Source organism: Amblyomma maculatum, chromosome 4 (genome assembly GCF_055883805.1).
Source record: "Amblyomma maculatum isolate TAMU_Amacu chromosome 4, ASM5588380v1, whole genome shotgun sequence".
Lineage (NCBI taxonomy): Eukaryota > Metazoa > Arthropoda > Arachnida > Ixodida > Ixodidae > Amblyomma > Amblyomma maculatum.
This window is the reverse complement of record NC_139347.1, coordinates 45267428-45283890: the sequence shown is the minus strand read 5'-3', so window position 1 is coordinate 45283890 and position 16463 is coordinate 45267428. Positions and strand designations below refer to the sequence as shown.

The 16463-nt window shown below is 44.2% G+C and overlaps 1 protein-coding gene across 1 annotated transcript in view; it reads right to left on the bottom strand.

The window, feature by feature from the left end:
* LOC146190909 (inverted formin-2-like) overlaps window positions 1–16463 on the bottom strand; it is a 75325-nt gene that overhangs the window by 38662 nt on the left and 20200 nt on the right. The window contains exons 2-3 of the mRNA XM_084601293.1: window positions 4799–5074; window positions 2189–2361 (exon numbers count right to left, since the gene is read on the bottom strand). Coding sequence (XP_084457419.1) covers window positions 2189–2361; window positions 4799–5074 — 449 coding nt within the window. The remainder of the gene's footprint in view (window positions 1–2188; window positions 2362–4798; window positions 5075–16463) is intronic.

Below are 16463 nucleotides of genomic sequence, written 5' to 3'. Positions count from 1 at the left end.
GGTGAAGACCTGGCGAAGTCGAGTCAGGTGGGTCGGGAAGTCGGTTGAAAAGACGACGATATCATCAAGGTAGCATAAACAGATGTTCCATTTCAGGCCGCGCAGTACAGTGTCCATCATTCTTTCAAATGTGGCTGGGGCGTTACAGAGTCCGAATGGCATAACATTAAATTCGTATAGTCCGTCTGGAGTAATAAAGGCGGTCTTAGGACGATCCGCCTCTGCCATGGGCACCTGCCAATACCCGGAGCGTAAATCGAGTGAGGAAAAGAATTCTGCGCCTTGCAAGCAGTCTAGGGCATCGTCGATTCGTGGGAGGGGGTACACATCACGACGAGTGATTTTGTTGAGACGGCGATAATCAACACAAAATCGTATGGAGCCATCCTTCTTTTTAACTAGGACCACAGGAGACGACCATGGGCTACAGGATTCTCTAATTACTCCGCGTTGGAGCATGTCATCGACTTGTTGGGCAATAACACGGCGCTCAGTCGGCGACACACGATACGGCCGCTGATGGAGATGGTGTCTGACGCAAGGGGGGAGCAAACGCTGTTGGTGCCGAACGCATAGGGGGCGAAGCATAGACATATGCTGGCTCAGGAGGTGGACTTGAAGTAACTTCGGCATATGAGCGACGCAATACCTGGGGAGGAGCCGGCGCGAATGCTGGAGCATAGCTCAGTGGCGCAACGCCGGACGATGAAATTGTGGGCGTGGGGAACGGCATTGAGGGTGCGACCGGAGGTGATTGAGGAAAAGAATTAGGGAGGACTTCAGATACATGCTGTTGGATTGCACGGCGAAGCTCCGGAACAAGGCCAGTTGGTGACGACTCCTTAACATATGGCTGCAGGGACAGTTGTCGTGCGACCTCCTGACGTACAAAAGCCTTGATGTTTTCAGAGAGGCTAGATGACTCCCTCTCCGCGGCTAGTCCAGCAAGTGATGCTTGAGGCTGGCGAATCAAAACACGCTCCTTGCGGAGTTCGTCGTAGCTTTGACATAGGTCGTAGATTTCCTTGACCGTCGTGGGGCCTTTGGCGACGAGCATGTTGAAAGCGCCGTCATCAATTCCTATGAGGACATGACGTATCTTAACGGCCTCGGTCATGGTCGGGTCAACGCGACGACACATATCAACAATGTCCTCAATGTAACTGGTGAACGTTTCACCGGGCAGCTGCAGTCGCGACCGAAGACGCTGTTCCGCGCGGAGTTTTCGGACGGCGGGGCGGCCAAAGACATCAGAAAATTTCGTCTTGAAACTCGCCCAGGTAGTAAAGTCCGACTCGTGGTTTCTAAACCACAGATTAGCGACGTCGCTCAAGTAAAAGATGACATTGGTGAGCTTACGGTTGTCGTCCCAGTTATTGTGACGGCTGACCCGTTCGTAAGTGGTCAGCCAATCGTCGACGTCGTCATCGCTGCTTCCACTGAAGGTAGCGGGGTCCCGTTGACGAATCGCACCTGTGCAGGTGACGGGCGGAGGTAGGTGCAATGAAGTCGGCTCCGTCATTGGTGTAGTCAACGTTTTGCTGCGAAGTTCCAGGGCGAGATGGGTACAGGGAACCTCAGATTGACCTCCACCAAGTGAGATGTGGATTTAATAGTTCGTTTGAACGTCTAGCGCTGCCAGTAATTCGGGCAGAGCAGGGTCGAATTGCCAGCCGCAGGGCACAGCTTCAGCACGAGAGATGGGCGCCGGAGCCAAGCGATGGTGATGGCGATGCCGCAGCATTTTCCGTTCTTTGTCTTCTTTACACCAGTACTACGTCTATGTTCATTAACTCATTTGTTATGCTGCTTTGGTGCACCGTTCATCAATTCAGTGTGTTGTAAAAAATGGTTTAGTCATGATAATTCCTAACTCTACTGATTTGTATACTCTTTTATAAACTACGCTTTGTGTTCCTTTTTATTGCCGTGAATTGCCATTGCCCTCTGTAATGTACACTGTACCCTGAAGGCAAAATAAATAAACAAATAAATAAATAAATAGCGTTTTACAAATCCATGGTATGCCTACAACAATCATAATCACAGCGTGCTGGTGTATGCTCGAGGTGCATAGTGTAGAGTCTTTTAGGTCCTCTATATTTATGAAAAAGTTGCCAGCATCGAAAACTACCAATGACATTCTCCTGCGTGGCCGACCAAAAGATTTGAAGGTGGAGTGCGTTACCTTGTTCATGACGGCGGCGAACGCCTCGTAGTGGTTTCCCGAGGCGGTGAGACCGAGGCTGAGCGCGTGCTCGTCGTCGGCCTCGCGGGTCGTCTCGAACACGTGGCACTGGATGAACAGCTCGTCGTCACCGGCGCGCCGTAGCGGTTCCACCAGCTCCAGGAAGCCCAGACCTGAGCGCGTCATAAAGGCGGCCATGGGCTGGCGTCAACCCCGAATTCCTTCACGGTCACACGGCCTCACTGCACCGCATAGATTCCCCGCAATCCGTTTTCCTAAACAACACAATCTGACCACGCCGCAGCATAGCTTCCGCCATGTCTATGCGTGAATTCGTGGACCACATCGAATGGAAAGCATAGTACTAGTTGAATGCGCACATGGGTCACTAATGCTTGACTTTATCAGAGATGATTTATTTTTTTTTTTTCTGTTACCATGGAGTTTTTCTCTTCTTTCTCGCACGTGTCGGCGTTACCTTACGCTGCATGACAGCTGCCTGCTGGCTGTGACGGGCGCTTGTCGAGGCTCAGGTGGTCGCGTGATGAATTTTGTGCCCGCGCGTATACGACATTCCAAAGCTTGCCTGTCTCGACCATGGCTTGTAAACAATCAGACTCTCGCTGCGTCGCTGCGCGAGTCGAAGCGAATTCCTGGAGGGTTTGGAGAAACGAACAACTCGCTGCTGCTAACTCTGACGCGACACCGTTTTGTGATGAAGAGCGTGGAACAGCAGTGATCCTTAGTCACGTGCCGTTGCAGAAAGTGGCGGGAAATGCATGCTAAACAAGCGCGAAGAAGACGAAGATAGCAGAGAAGAAGACAGCATGACACAAGCGCTCGCTCGCAACTAAAAGATATTCATTCGAAAACAAAAAATACAGTTCTAGTTCTTGTTTTCTCTGTATCTTCCCCTTACGGTACTTTCAGTGCAGTGTTTCCCGAATAAATCTTCCAGTTGCGAGTGAGCGCTTGTGTCGCGTTGTCGTCTTCTATGCTTTCGTCCTTTTCGCGCTCGTTTACCATGAAAACATAACCAACCAGCCCAACACTCTCACTTTAAACGGAATTCGCAATACCTGCAGGGGATCTCGATGGAACACCGAGCCTGCGCTTCTTCCATAACAGTGGCCTGATTATTTTATGGCGACGCTGTTAGTCGCTCACTTGAATCGTTAGCGTCGGCGTTGGCAAAACACATTACATGACATGACGTCACTGGCAGTCAGGAGCCGCCCAGGCACGCTCCGCACAAGTGTTGTAGTCTCAATGAATTGCAAAGGCTATGCTGGCACACAGCTACGCTGGTAACTAGTTAATCAAAAAACGTAATCATATGCACGTATTTTGTTTTTCTGTCACTGTTTGCTTCAGAAGAAAGCTAAGTTCTAGGCAACTTGAGCTTACTTTTGAGCATGACGATCGAAGCCTTGCAGCCAACGCAAGCAGAAGTAGTTTTTCTACATTGCTACTGGTCTCATCGCGCGGCATGGGTGCCTCAGTAATAGTAATGCAGGGAGCCGTCGTGCTTGGCAGAGCGTTGGGGCAAGTGTGCTGTTACTCTCTTTAGCATGGTGACCATTTGATTTAAGTGGTGCGAATCTAATATATAGAACGAGATAAAGGCACAGAAACACAAAAGAACTACACGGGACAGCTCTGTCCCGTTTACTTTTCTTTTTCTGTTTCTGTGTATTTTGCAGGTTCTATATGCTGTTACTCTCGTCCACATATTGCTGCGTGTAAGAGTGAGCAAATGTGTTAGGACAATCGCAGGAGATTGGTGCAAGTGTGAATGATGGCTTCCAACGTTTGCCACTAGGGCCACAGGTCGCCGGTTATGTCGCCTCCATTTTGTAATTGTAATTTCAGTAATTAAACAAAGGCCTAAGTATTACAATGTCTGCACGTACTAATGATGCTTGCACCCCGAGCGCAAACTTGTCGCCTTCAGTCTCTTGCTTTCGAATCGACCTGCGACGGCGGCCATCTACTGCAGAGCAACGAGCACGCTGGGACGCTAGAAGGAAGCTTGCTCTTTTGCTCGACAGCAGAACGCATCGCTGGAATAGCAGTTGCACGGTTCTTAGTAAAACGTATACCGGACGTTGCAGGTAACGGCGATCACGACTGTACGTGCACACGCAAGACTAATGAGGACAGGGCAGGACCCTTCGCATTCGTCAGCCCCGTAAACGTGCTTTCTTTTTAAATGGCCCAAAGCGGAAAGAGACCACCATTCATGCGAGTACCCTGATAAGCGCACCATGTACCGCGATAGCTTTGCCGCGATACATATATTCGCTGTACGCAAGCGGAGTTGTTTTAATGGAACGCTCTTCTCTATTTCATTGAATTGACTGCAGGGAAATGCTTGTAATCAGGCACGCGTGGATATTAGCGAAACTTTGCCAGTAGATCGGTCTCAAATAAAGTCGTATGCTTGATTAAAAACTAAATCCGGATTATCCATTTGCAGAACAAGCCGAATCCGAAGCTTACCCTACTCGGCATTTCTGTGGTGGATAAAGACAGGAGCGCCTCTTTGCCTTTTTAGGTGGCTTTGAGAAAATATAGTCCACGCAGGGTTTGATGCGTGAAGCCGCTCACCCAACAACTGGTTGCGCAGGCGTAGTCGCTCTTTGAAGTCGTCGGTGCTGATGAGCACGCAGTTGATGAAGGCCAGCACGGTGGCGGCGTACGGCAGCACCTCGGGGTGTGACAGCTCGTCCAGCAGAACGCTGAACCGGTGCTCCCTGGAGGTGGAGGCACGGAGGTGGTCGAGCGCGTCCAGCGCCAGCACATGGCCGCCCGGAGCGTACACGCACACGGCCGAGAGGAGCTCAAGGACCTGCTTGCGCACCACCCGGTTCGGGCTGGCCAGGGCTGCGCGCCGAGAGAGACGAGAGCTATGGGTTATTTCGGGGAAAAACTCAGGGTTGGCCTACATCTATTGCTTATCGCATTCTAACGGCAACAAAGGAGCTACTTCCATTAAATACGAACTTTTGCAAGCTAGAGAATAAACTATGGTGTATGTACAGCAATATTTTAGCGCGGATTCCAGAGACTATGACAAACCCTAATCACATTTTCGAAAACGACAATCGTGGGGTCCTTTTCTGCGCAGACGTCGCACATTTTTATTTTTATTTATTTATTTAGTAATACTGCGGATTCGTTTGACTCCAAGCAGGGGTGAGCAAAGATACAATTAAAAAAGGTACAACAAAGTTACACAGCTTCATGGAAGGGAAAATAGATGATGCAAAAAACAAACAAAGGTTTCACATTCGAGAGGCTCTCAAGTTATCAATAAACATTTCTATATTCGGGCTGTTCACTACACACATCGGCAGATCATTCCACTCTGCAATTGTTTTGACAAAAACAAGAATGCTTAACTGTATTAGAGTATGCTCGCAATTATCTAGCATTTTTCCATGATTAAAACGCGTACTTGCGCGCGAAACAGGAGTAATGTAATCATGGGAGTTAATTTTAATCAGATTGTTGTATATTAGGTACAAACATTTCAACCTTGCTTCAGTGCGCCTTGCCTGAAGGGATTTTAAACCTAGGGAGTTGATCATGTCTGAAACACTATCTGTGAGCTTGAATCTGTTACAGATGAAACGGGCTGCGAGGTTAATGTTAATGGAGTGGGGGTCAAGTTTGTCAACAACACTTATTCAGTAATATACGAGTCTTTTGCTGCTGACTAAACATCAACATACCCAGAAAGACTTACTAAAGTTAGCATTGGCTTTTACAAAAGAAAGAAAAGCAACGTTGCTCAGCCCACTCCGCCAAAAGCACAATAGCACAATGGACTTAAACAATATAAAATAAAAGATGACAAAAATGAAAAACAACAAGAACTCGTACGACACACATTCATCCGCGCTGTAGGTCAAGGGGGCGTTTGGAACCAGCGGCCCGAACGGAGTTTGCTCGACCCGAGGGAATCGAGATGGTACAGACCAGTGATTTGATGGTTCGCTTTAAGAAGCAGAATAATTCGTTGGTTCGCTCTCAGGGGAAATATTGTAGCGCTCAACTTGACGGGAGCAAGTGGTCAGTAAACTGAATTTGCTGTTCGCTTTTTTTTTTTTTTCCCCATGAGCGACCCTTGAGGATTGTTATAAAAGAAACTCGCACAGCAAAATACTGCAAGGAATCAACCAACTGGGAGCAGATTAATAAAAACACTAAACCCGTCGGGAGTGCTGGGCGACATTGCCCATAGGAGTAAGATCCACTGTTGTCCAATTAGTGGGCTTGCGTGTGCTATGTTGGCAGCCTGGTAACGACCGCCTTTGGTTGATGTTCCCAAATTTCTCTGGTGCCTCTCCCTCCCGTCCAGAGACGGAATTACATGTCAGAAAATTGTTACATGCAATGTTCTCATTTATAGTCTAAAATTTGTTCAATAATTTTATACCGATTAGTATATTTAACCAATTCGGGCTTATGTCTTGTCAAATCTCCTTATGTTAGATTTTGAAGCTCATGAATTTGTTCTTTAAGGCACCTACATTATTTTATATGATTATCAAATGTTATTGCGGGTTTTGTAGAAATGCATTCTTCGCTTTCTTGTATGACAAATATTTTTAGATAAAAAGGAAAACGTCCGTGACCACTTATTGCTTGTGAAGAAAGATATAGTTTGTTGGGAAGGATTTAGGTAGGTTTGAAATATTCGGGATCCATGGATAACTACATGATTCTGAGCCCTGTTGTTGCCAGATTAGATTCCCACTTCTTTTTGATTCTTCATAAAATTATCTCTTAATAAACTGCTTCGTTATTGGATGTTGGATAAATAGACCTTGAAATCTTGTTTTATTGGCTAATTTTTCCGAAATTTCGTATCATATCATTCCCTGATGAGCCTTGACGTATGTAAGAGATTCTGTAAGCAGTGCCTTCAATGAGCAATTCGTCTAATACTTTGGATAAAACAATTAATTTTAAAAGGGTTCCATAATCCCTCTAAGGTCGATAAACTGTCTGTTAAAATCTGACAGTGTTTTCCCTGAGTGTGACTTTTAACATAATTTTTTATTCTTTAATTGCTACTGTTCCTGCTATAAAATTATTGCTATATGAGGGAAGTGTATATTTTGCTCGATGGATGACATCCCTACGTTTGTCGAAGACTACAAATGCTGCTTCCAACTGTTTTTCCAGATTCTGATCCATCTGCATATATTTGGAAGTCAGAGTGAATAACGTTCTTTTTACATGAGATACTAGTTCTTTTTTTAGCTGAATGCACAGTTCATTTGCCCACTTTTTCTTGAATTAAATTATTAAACAGAAAGTGGAAAAAAGGTCAAAAAGTTCGCATTATACCATTAAACATAAAAAAAATAAATTTAACTATATAAATAGAGAAATCATAGCAACCGTACTTGCAAAAGCAAAAATACCCCCGTAACATATATGGATTAACATGGGAAAACGTTATGCAATACAAACTCAAGAAAGTATCACTACAGGGGTCACATCTGGGCCCGCCTCTCTGGAATCTACAAAGAAAAGCTGGGAGAGAAAAGGTACAAAGAAAAGCTGTGAGATTCATTTACTCTAAATTTTCTCCATATGACTCACACTTTGAATTAATGCAGGTTAATGGTATTGAATGTCTTGAACAACGAGGAAAAAGTTTACGCTTGCAATTTCTTTCCGCGCTTTGGAATCAAGACCTAGCTATTAACCCTTCACCATATCTGTCGCTTTTATCATCGAGGCATACGCGCCACTATCATCCTAACTCGCTGACGCCGTATTTCGCACGAACTGATTTATTCAAGTTTACATTTTTTCCTCGCACAGTAACCGACTGGAATGATTCATTATTGCCTTTCTCCACAATTTGATGTTTATTACCTTTGTTATTATTGTTTTGTTGCCATGTTACCACCCTGCTTGGACCTGTACAAGGTCCGCAGTATTGAATAAAGAAAGAAAGAAAGAATCTAATGGTTGCAGGACTATTAAAACGGCGTAAACCAACACAATTCGATATTCCAGCCTTTGCGGGCGGTATCACCATATTAGTCAACGTTAAATCTAGAAGAAAAAACAAAATAGTAAACTAGCATTAAATCATGTCTCATAGTGGGCAGATGAACAAGAATTAATTTTCAATTCTTATTTTTACTTCTTGGAAAAGCCTACCAGAAAAGGCCTCCGCAAGTTAAAATGAAAGGGCGATACATTAACCAATGTAAAGAAATAAAAAAATATTAGGTGTTGTTTTTGATGAACAATTATCTTTCATCCTTAATTTAAAATATATATGCAAGAAAAAATTGCAATATCACCTTAAAGTTGACAAAACTTACTAGTAACAATTGGGGCATGACATCTGAACACTTACGACAACTATATTTTGGAGCCTTAGAAAAAGTAATTACATATGGCTCCCCCACATGCTCATATACTAAAGAAGTTGGGAGTTATTCAACGCATTCTCATTTTGAAATTAAGTAAAACATATAGAACAGCATCTAATTTAACTCTCAATGTTTTTGTACAATATTCGTCCTCTCTGTACAAGCATTAAAAAAGAAAGCAGTCTATTTTATCTTTCACATAACAGCATCATCAAATGGGAAGGAAGATACGTTACAGTAAACGAAATTGTTACCCACAAAGACTCATGGAATTGATCTAAAAAACTAAATGCAGATGACTTTAGCAAGTTCCGTTCATAAGTAGAGGCTCTCTGGAGAAATTATCGCCATAAGGAACCGAACGAGTTCCTCTTTGAAGTTCTTTCCAAGAAACTAATGCATCTTGTAAGGCTTTTTTAGCGTTGTGAAATTTGGGGAAAACTTGTTAATTCGAGCTTGCAATTTATTCAAAATGAAGGCTCCGCTGGCATCGAGTGTATTTTTACGACTGTATACTAATAAAATTATGCGGTCAGATGAGTTTAAAGTTCGCGGGGATCAAATGGATGCAGCTGGCACAGGATTGGTTGGAAGTGCACCGGGAGAGGCCTTTACCCTTCTGTGGGTGTAGTCAGGCTGGCGGTGATGATGTGTTGTTTGGTTTAAATTGACCTAGTTAGGGGTTAACGCAGTAACGAGACTCAGGCTATGGGAGAAGCTGTAGTGGAGGGCTTCAGAAATTTAAACCATCTAGGGTTCTTTAACGTGCACTCACATCGCACAGAATACGAATGTTTTGCTTTTCACCTCCATCAAAAAGCGCCCACTGTGGTCGGGATTCGATCCTGCGTCTTTGGGTTCTGTAGTAGAGTGCCCTAACATTTGCGCCACCGCAGAGGGGCAACGACACGCTGTGTTGAGTTGTATGAATCGTAAGCAACTAAGACCATCATGAGTCAAGAACTTTGTTAAAATGTATGTCTTTCATGCAGAAAATGAATGTGCTAAAAGCTATAGTTTGTTAAAAAACTCATTCCTTTAGAAAACTAGAGGAAGAAAAGTCTAGAATCGCTCCAGCACTAAAGAGAACGCTGAGGTGGAATGGGATAGAATAACTGTAAAATACAGTAAGCCGTTTTCTTCGTAGTCTCTCAAGTTTGGGCATGCGAATAAGAGGCGGCTGACAGAATCTCTCCACATACTTCGCAGGTAGGCTTGTCCTGATCCATTATTAAAAAGATTTGTGTTAGATGCGTGAAGGCACCGCATCATTTACCATAGAACGTTCCTGACCTCTACTCGATTTCCACTCTCTCAAAATGGGCCTCACTAGGCGTAATTTCTTATTCATCACTCCATTTGGAATGCGAACCCCGCAGAGTTGGCGCAGTGGTTAGGGCGCTCGACTACTGTGCCCAGGCATGCGGGATCGAATCCCGGCCTCGGCTGCTGTTTTTCGGTGGAGGCGAAAAGCTAGAAGCCCGTGTGCTGTGCGATGTCAGAGCGCGTTAAAGAACACCAAGTGGTCGAAATTTCCAGAGTCCTCCACTACGGCGTCTCTCACAGCCTGAGTCGCTTTGGGACGGTAAACCCAATACCAAACCAAACCATTTGGAATGTCTATGGGGTATGGTTATTTTCATTATTTTCGTGCTGCGAGTTTGTGCAGCGCACCTGTTTGCTCTCATTCTGTCAGTATGTACGTGGCTTGGGACCCCGCAGAATATAATGTTATGCCCCTGTGTTGTTACCTTTATGTGGTTATGTATTGAATCGCCAAGTAATGGTGATGCTGTATTTCTCGGTAATAGTGATGCGACTATTTTCAGTGATTCCTTGTAGATCACACTGTTCCTGATGTTCTCGTTCATTATTTTGTCCACAGCTAACAAGGCTAACTAGCATTCTGGTGTAATTATTGATGCACACAGAGGAAGTTGTTTTTTTTTTTTTATTTCTCCTGCACTGCTGCGCATCCAACATAAGTAACAGTTTCTGAGCAGTCCGTATAAAGTTCTGTGTAGTTATATTTCTATTTCAATACGATGTTTATATTCTTGCCACAGAGAAGACCAGCGACGAGAAGGAAGTTCTTGTGTGTGGTGCGCGCGCTCTGGTCCAGGCTCTCTCGCACAGTATACTTAATTACGTGTTTGGTGTTGTACCTTGTGCCCTGGACCTCCTAGTCGCGGACAAAGTAACGATGCACACATGTGAGGTTGGATTCTTGTCGGAGTGAGTATAATAGTGAAATAACCGACTGTTGGAGAATAAAGCCACAGAGGAAGTGTGTTATTGCTTTGAAATATACCAGGAAATGTGTCCAAAATAGGAAGTTCGCGGCACATTTTTTTCGAACCTTCTAATCAATAGCTTCGTTGCTAGGGGTTTATTTGTGAATATTATACGAAAGTGGTAAGTTGTAACAATCGAAAAACAAAGGTTATTTTTCCATGGCCATATAATTCTGAGAACATATGCACATTTGAGTCAAATGGTGATTTTCCTTCACATCGACTATCAGTGGGGCATGTTCCATGTGCGCCACATGAGATGCGCACGACTAAATACTGGGGTGCAACAACTGAAATAGGATTTGTAGCAATTTTTTGAGCAGTAAAAGGTATGAAGCAGCTCACAAGAAAAAAATAAAAAAGAACTGCACTTTGAAGATGAGTTCAAATTTCGGAGCAGTTAAACAGGGAACGAACCTTACTTTTGCAACAAACAAAAAATGTGGATATCGGACTGTATGAATGTGATCCAAAGCATATTCAGGAAGGGCCACCTATCACCAGCGCTTAGTATAATTCCTTTAGGAATCCGGCGAGTAAATATTTTTGTACATAAGCATTTTGTACTGCAAATAATGCTATCACAACAACAACAAAAAGGAATTTGGGCCATAAAACCGGAGAAGTTAGTCTTTCAAACTTCGGGGCCCAATAAAAATTTAAAAAAAAATAATAAAGAATATGCCTTTTATTTTGTTTTTGTTGTCAAACCATGCACCTAGCATGGTTTGACAATTTTAGTCACGGGATCTTATCTTAATTGCTCGCAAGACTCATACAACGATGTTTTACTGTCTGCGAAATCCACAGCTTGTGTGTTGCGAGGGCAGCTGCAGAATAGCTCAATTCGAAGCCGTGACTGCGATCAGTCTGTGCCCAAAAGCGAGCGCAGTAGAAAAGCAAAGCAATGATAAAAATGCTGATTCAAAAGCAAACACAAAAGAAGACAAAAAAGAAAAGCAGCGACCAAAAGGCGAAACGGCAAATGCCGAAAGCAGATAAGAAAGCAAGTCCTAGACAAAGAAAACTGACGAGCGAGCGCTTCTTCGGCCCGTGATTCGCTTTCAACAAAATAGCGAAAACTTCCATGAGCCGCATAAAAAAAAAAACTAAGAGGTGCATCCAATAAAAACATGCGGCGCTTAAAACAGTGTTGGGGCATAGCTCCAAAATCACAAGTACCACCACAGCCCTTTCGCAATGAGACGCAGTATCCGTGGTGCCGCGTTACAAACGGCCCCTTTGCGTTATGCGAATGCTTCACCGCACAAACTGTAACCCATGTGGCGAAGCATCTTCAAACCTTAACGGTTCAGCGTACTCGAGGAGCGAAAGAAGCACGTGGATGCAAGAGAAAAAAAAAAAAAAAAAAAAATATGAGTAGGCGTTAGAACGGCGTGCCGTCATCTCAAAATAAAACTATATAAAAGGCCAGTGACGCGTGCCGCAGTTTCTGAAACGTCGTGACTGGCCATATCACGGCCGCAGAAAGTTGTCCCTGAGTATGACAAACTTTTGCGGCTAGTCGGGGAATTTTGGCGCAGCGTGGCGCAAATTTAACAAACTTCACATTTATGGTGCAACTTAGCGCAGAAATATGCAGCTGTATCAAAATGGCGCAATTGGCACAGATGTTGCATCCCTGTAAATTATATATCTAGTCTAATTGCTTTACGTGTGGCGGCCTAGCTGAACCATACACTACGCACCCGTAACCTAAGCAGATACGTATAACACAGTGACGTATATTTAGAAGGGGTGCCCTATCGGACGTTCAGTGAAATAACTTTCATTATCTTTAGGAATTTGGAGGTTTTCTTTCCTAGCGTGTTTATGTGAAGCAAACATGCCAGTTTGTCCAAAAGTTTTTCTCACATTTCAGTTTAGTTTAGGAGCAGGGTGGAATTTCTTTGCATACTTTGCCTGAGCCTGAACATGACTACCTTCCATGGGAAAAACTGAAATCCATTTATCTCGACCCATGTTGCTAGTTTATTAACTGTATTTGTATTTCATGCGCTGATACGTTGGAGGATGTGCAGACAATATGAAGATTGCCAACACTCAGCTAGTATATAATAGATTTGGAGACCGTTTCGCTAATCTATTTTCACAGAAAAAAGTGTGCTTAGAATACACCCCTGAGATACCCCGTTCTCCTGAATAAACGTTTTTGATCAGGTGGTACCAAGACACCCTTAAAAGGACGTGTGACAGAAAGTAGTTCAAAACCTTAAGCATCCACTTATGAATGCCTAAACTGACAGTCCGCACAGGATTCCGAACCGGTAGGTTGTTTGGTACGCCTTTCCAAATTGAACAAAGCAGCAAGACAGTGCTCACTGTGTTGAAAAGCTTCTCCAACAGTGTTTTCAAACCGAGCTATATACCTAGTAGATGGTCGGTTGTCGAACAGGACTTCATGGATTGATTTCATTTGGAGTGTTTACCGTCCCAATGCAACTCATGCTACGCGGGAAGCCGCAGTGGAGGGCCACGGGAACATCCACCATCTGGGGTTCTTTAACGTGCACCGACATCGGACAGTAGACGGGCGCTTTGCTTTTCGCCTCTATCAAAAAGCGGCCGTCGTGGGGAACATGATGTTTTGAAGCCACATTGATGAATACAGAGAAGTTCATCAGATTCTAGAACAGAGTAATACACTCTGAAGGGCTAGTTGGTTCAAATGAATTGAACGAGTAAAACTGCGCGAAAAAGACTGGACGTAAGAAACACACAGGCACAAACAATGCGCCTTGTTTGTGCATGTGTGTTTCTTACGTCCCGTCTTTTTCGCGCAGTTTTACTCGTTCAACTAGAACAGAGGTTAGTCTGATTTTCAGCCTACCTTGAACAAGCTTTTTCTGGACGCCTGATGAGAGCTATATAGACCTATAATTTCCAGGACAGGTCAACTGATTTTCAGGTTGTATGAATGGTAGAATAAAAGCTCTTTCCCAAGACTCCGGCAGTTACCTTAATACCCAAATTTTCTGTAAAAATTTAAAAATTCCGCAGAGAGCGTGGATAAGTGGACGAGCATTTCATAATGAATTTCATTAGGGCCGGGTTCAATCTGTTTACCAGCAGCTATGATTTTCTTTACTTCTTGGAATGCAATTAAGCTATTGCATGGTTGCTTGTTGGCAGTCTGCTTCTTAGCTGTATTTTTGTTTTTCAATGTCTCTCTGCGCAGTGTAAGGAAATAGAGACTCTGGAGGAATCTTTACTGAGTATTTATGCGTGTTCTGTGGTGATTGTCTTTTGTACCTAAAGTTGTGAAAAAATGAATTGTGAGAGAGAATGAGAACCTCCCATTGGGTTTCTGAACTTGTTCTCACATTTTTTTAATGACACTGAGCTGCTATATGGATGACACATACCTCTACCAAGACTTTTAATGCTAAATCATTATTAGCCCCATTAAGCGAAAATTGGTATGGCGCTGTTCTGTTGGCTTTTCCCTTTTCTGTTTCTTAAGTTGGACATTATCTGGAGTACACATGGTGATATCCACCATCCCACAAACGACTCATGAGAGACGAGGCTGTCCGGCCAGACCTGCAAACCAGTACGTGTAATTATAGCTATTTAAGCTTTATATACAAACTACACAGCGCTGTATACACTAGCATTTAGCCGCACTGTAACAATACCCTTCTATATACATGCAATCTGGGCTAAAAATTGGCTTTGATTTAGCTTCCGTTAAACCTAGTGTGAAGCGATAGCTCCGGCCGAGGCGTGCCTCAATATATACTGGAGTGTGCCTCGCCACGCAGCTGCTCACGCGTCAAGCTACTTCCCACGTCAGTTGACCCTTAACCTTGACTTTTGGTGGGACCCTAGCTGTCCAAAGTGGTTGGGCCTTAAGTTCCAACTTGACCTTGAAGCTGTTTGAAGGTCATCGAAAGCAAATAGTGACTTTGGCTTTACCTCGCGTAGTGAAGCTGTCACCTCAAAATCGGCAGTGTCGCCTATCCCAAAACCAATGGAAGCCGTGCTGGCCAGCTCCACGGCAGGAGACCTTGACAGAGGGCCCCTTCAGAAAGGAGAAAACTTCTTTTTGGACCAAACAAATGTTTTTGTCATCATCTCCGACGCCGTCAGTTGCCCGTTTCTGCTTATGCTCAACCTAGCGAAACGAAGATGAGCGAGACATTTTCCTAACGATGCAAAAGCAACATGCAAAACAGGAAGGCAAAGCATCATCGCGCGTCTCTGTGCCGCCCCTTGCCACACGTGAACATGAAGGTGGAGGGTCGTCCGTTTGCAAAAATGCTTGACTTCATTTGGCACTCGGCGCGCCACGTGCCCGCGCACTCCAGCCAATAAAGCATGCTAGCAGTAATCGTGAGCGCTGATTATTGTTTAGAGAGTAGCTCTACTCTTTGCACTGCCGCTGTCCACTTTCAAGGTCGTGCACTGGCGCGTTTGACCTTGAGCCACCGGAGCGGGGCTAGCGCTCTTGTCCATACCACTGCTCGCTTCGTCTTCGTCATCAGTAGCACCACCCGGGGTGCGATCGTCCTAATCGCGGGCACGAAGGCTAATCGCTGTGATACAACATGACTAAGCTGGGTCTTTAACAACCGCTTCATCGGAAATTGGTTTCTCAGGTGTATGCCGGTCCGAGAGCGTCAACGTTTTGGCACAGGCGTCAGACTATCATCGAGACGATATAGCTCGCCGAGAAGCAACAGCGAAGATGCATCATCGGCTTGAGGCAGATACCGACGAAAAGCGACAAACTCGCACATAGAGGAAACGCCAGTATAACTGCAGTTCAGTTCAGTTCAGGCGTTCAGTCGTGTCCGACTCTGCACACGAGTATAACTGCACAGCCACGCTAACACCAGCATAACTGCACAGCCACGCTAGCTCGAATAACTAGGTTTACCCGGCATAAACATCCGCAATAGAAATTGCTGCGCCATATATACGTCTGTCTTTTACGTATTATTAATCTGGCCCAGTAGGCAGAATAGCGTGTGTGCTTCGCCGACATACGCAAAGCAGTAGAAACGTTGCTGTTCACACATAACATGGCCCTTGTAGACGATTGTATGCGTTGAAATAATGCTCACTTCGAGGCAAGTTCGTCTAGCCGCTCTGCTCTATAAATCTAGCCAAAGTGAATGAAGTAAAGGTGACAAGAGTACGTGAGTGCTGCGCCTATAATGGGATTTTTTGAGGATGAACATAAGCACTTTGTCTGTATACAAGAGATCCTAGTTTCTTTTTTATTCACCCTTCATGCAATCTGTGCAATATTAAAAACATTGCTCGTGTGTAAGCAAGCCTGCAAACCATAATGGTAACACGTCATCCATTATAAGTATTTTCTAGTACCTGGTACACAAAGAAATAAAAAAAGCTAATTTTCTTAAAGATTAGTAGGACCTGAATATCCTCGCTAATATTGGCACATAATGCGATTTTTTTTTCACGTGGTATATGGGCTTTTGCATTTCAAAATTATTTTACAGAGCTGTTTAGATTTCGTTTACCCATATACAGGTACCCATCGCATTACCGCAAAATAATCATTTTGCGTCTGATACTGATAAA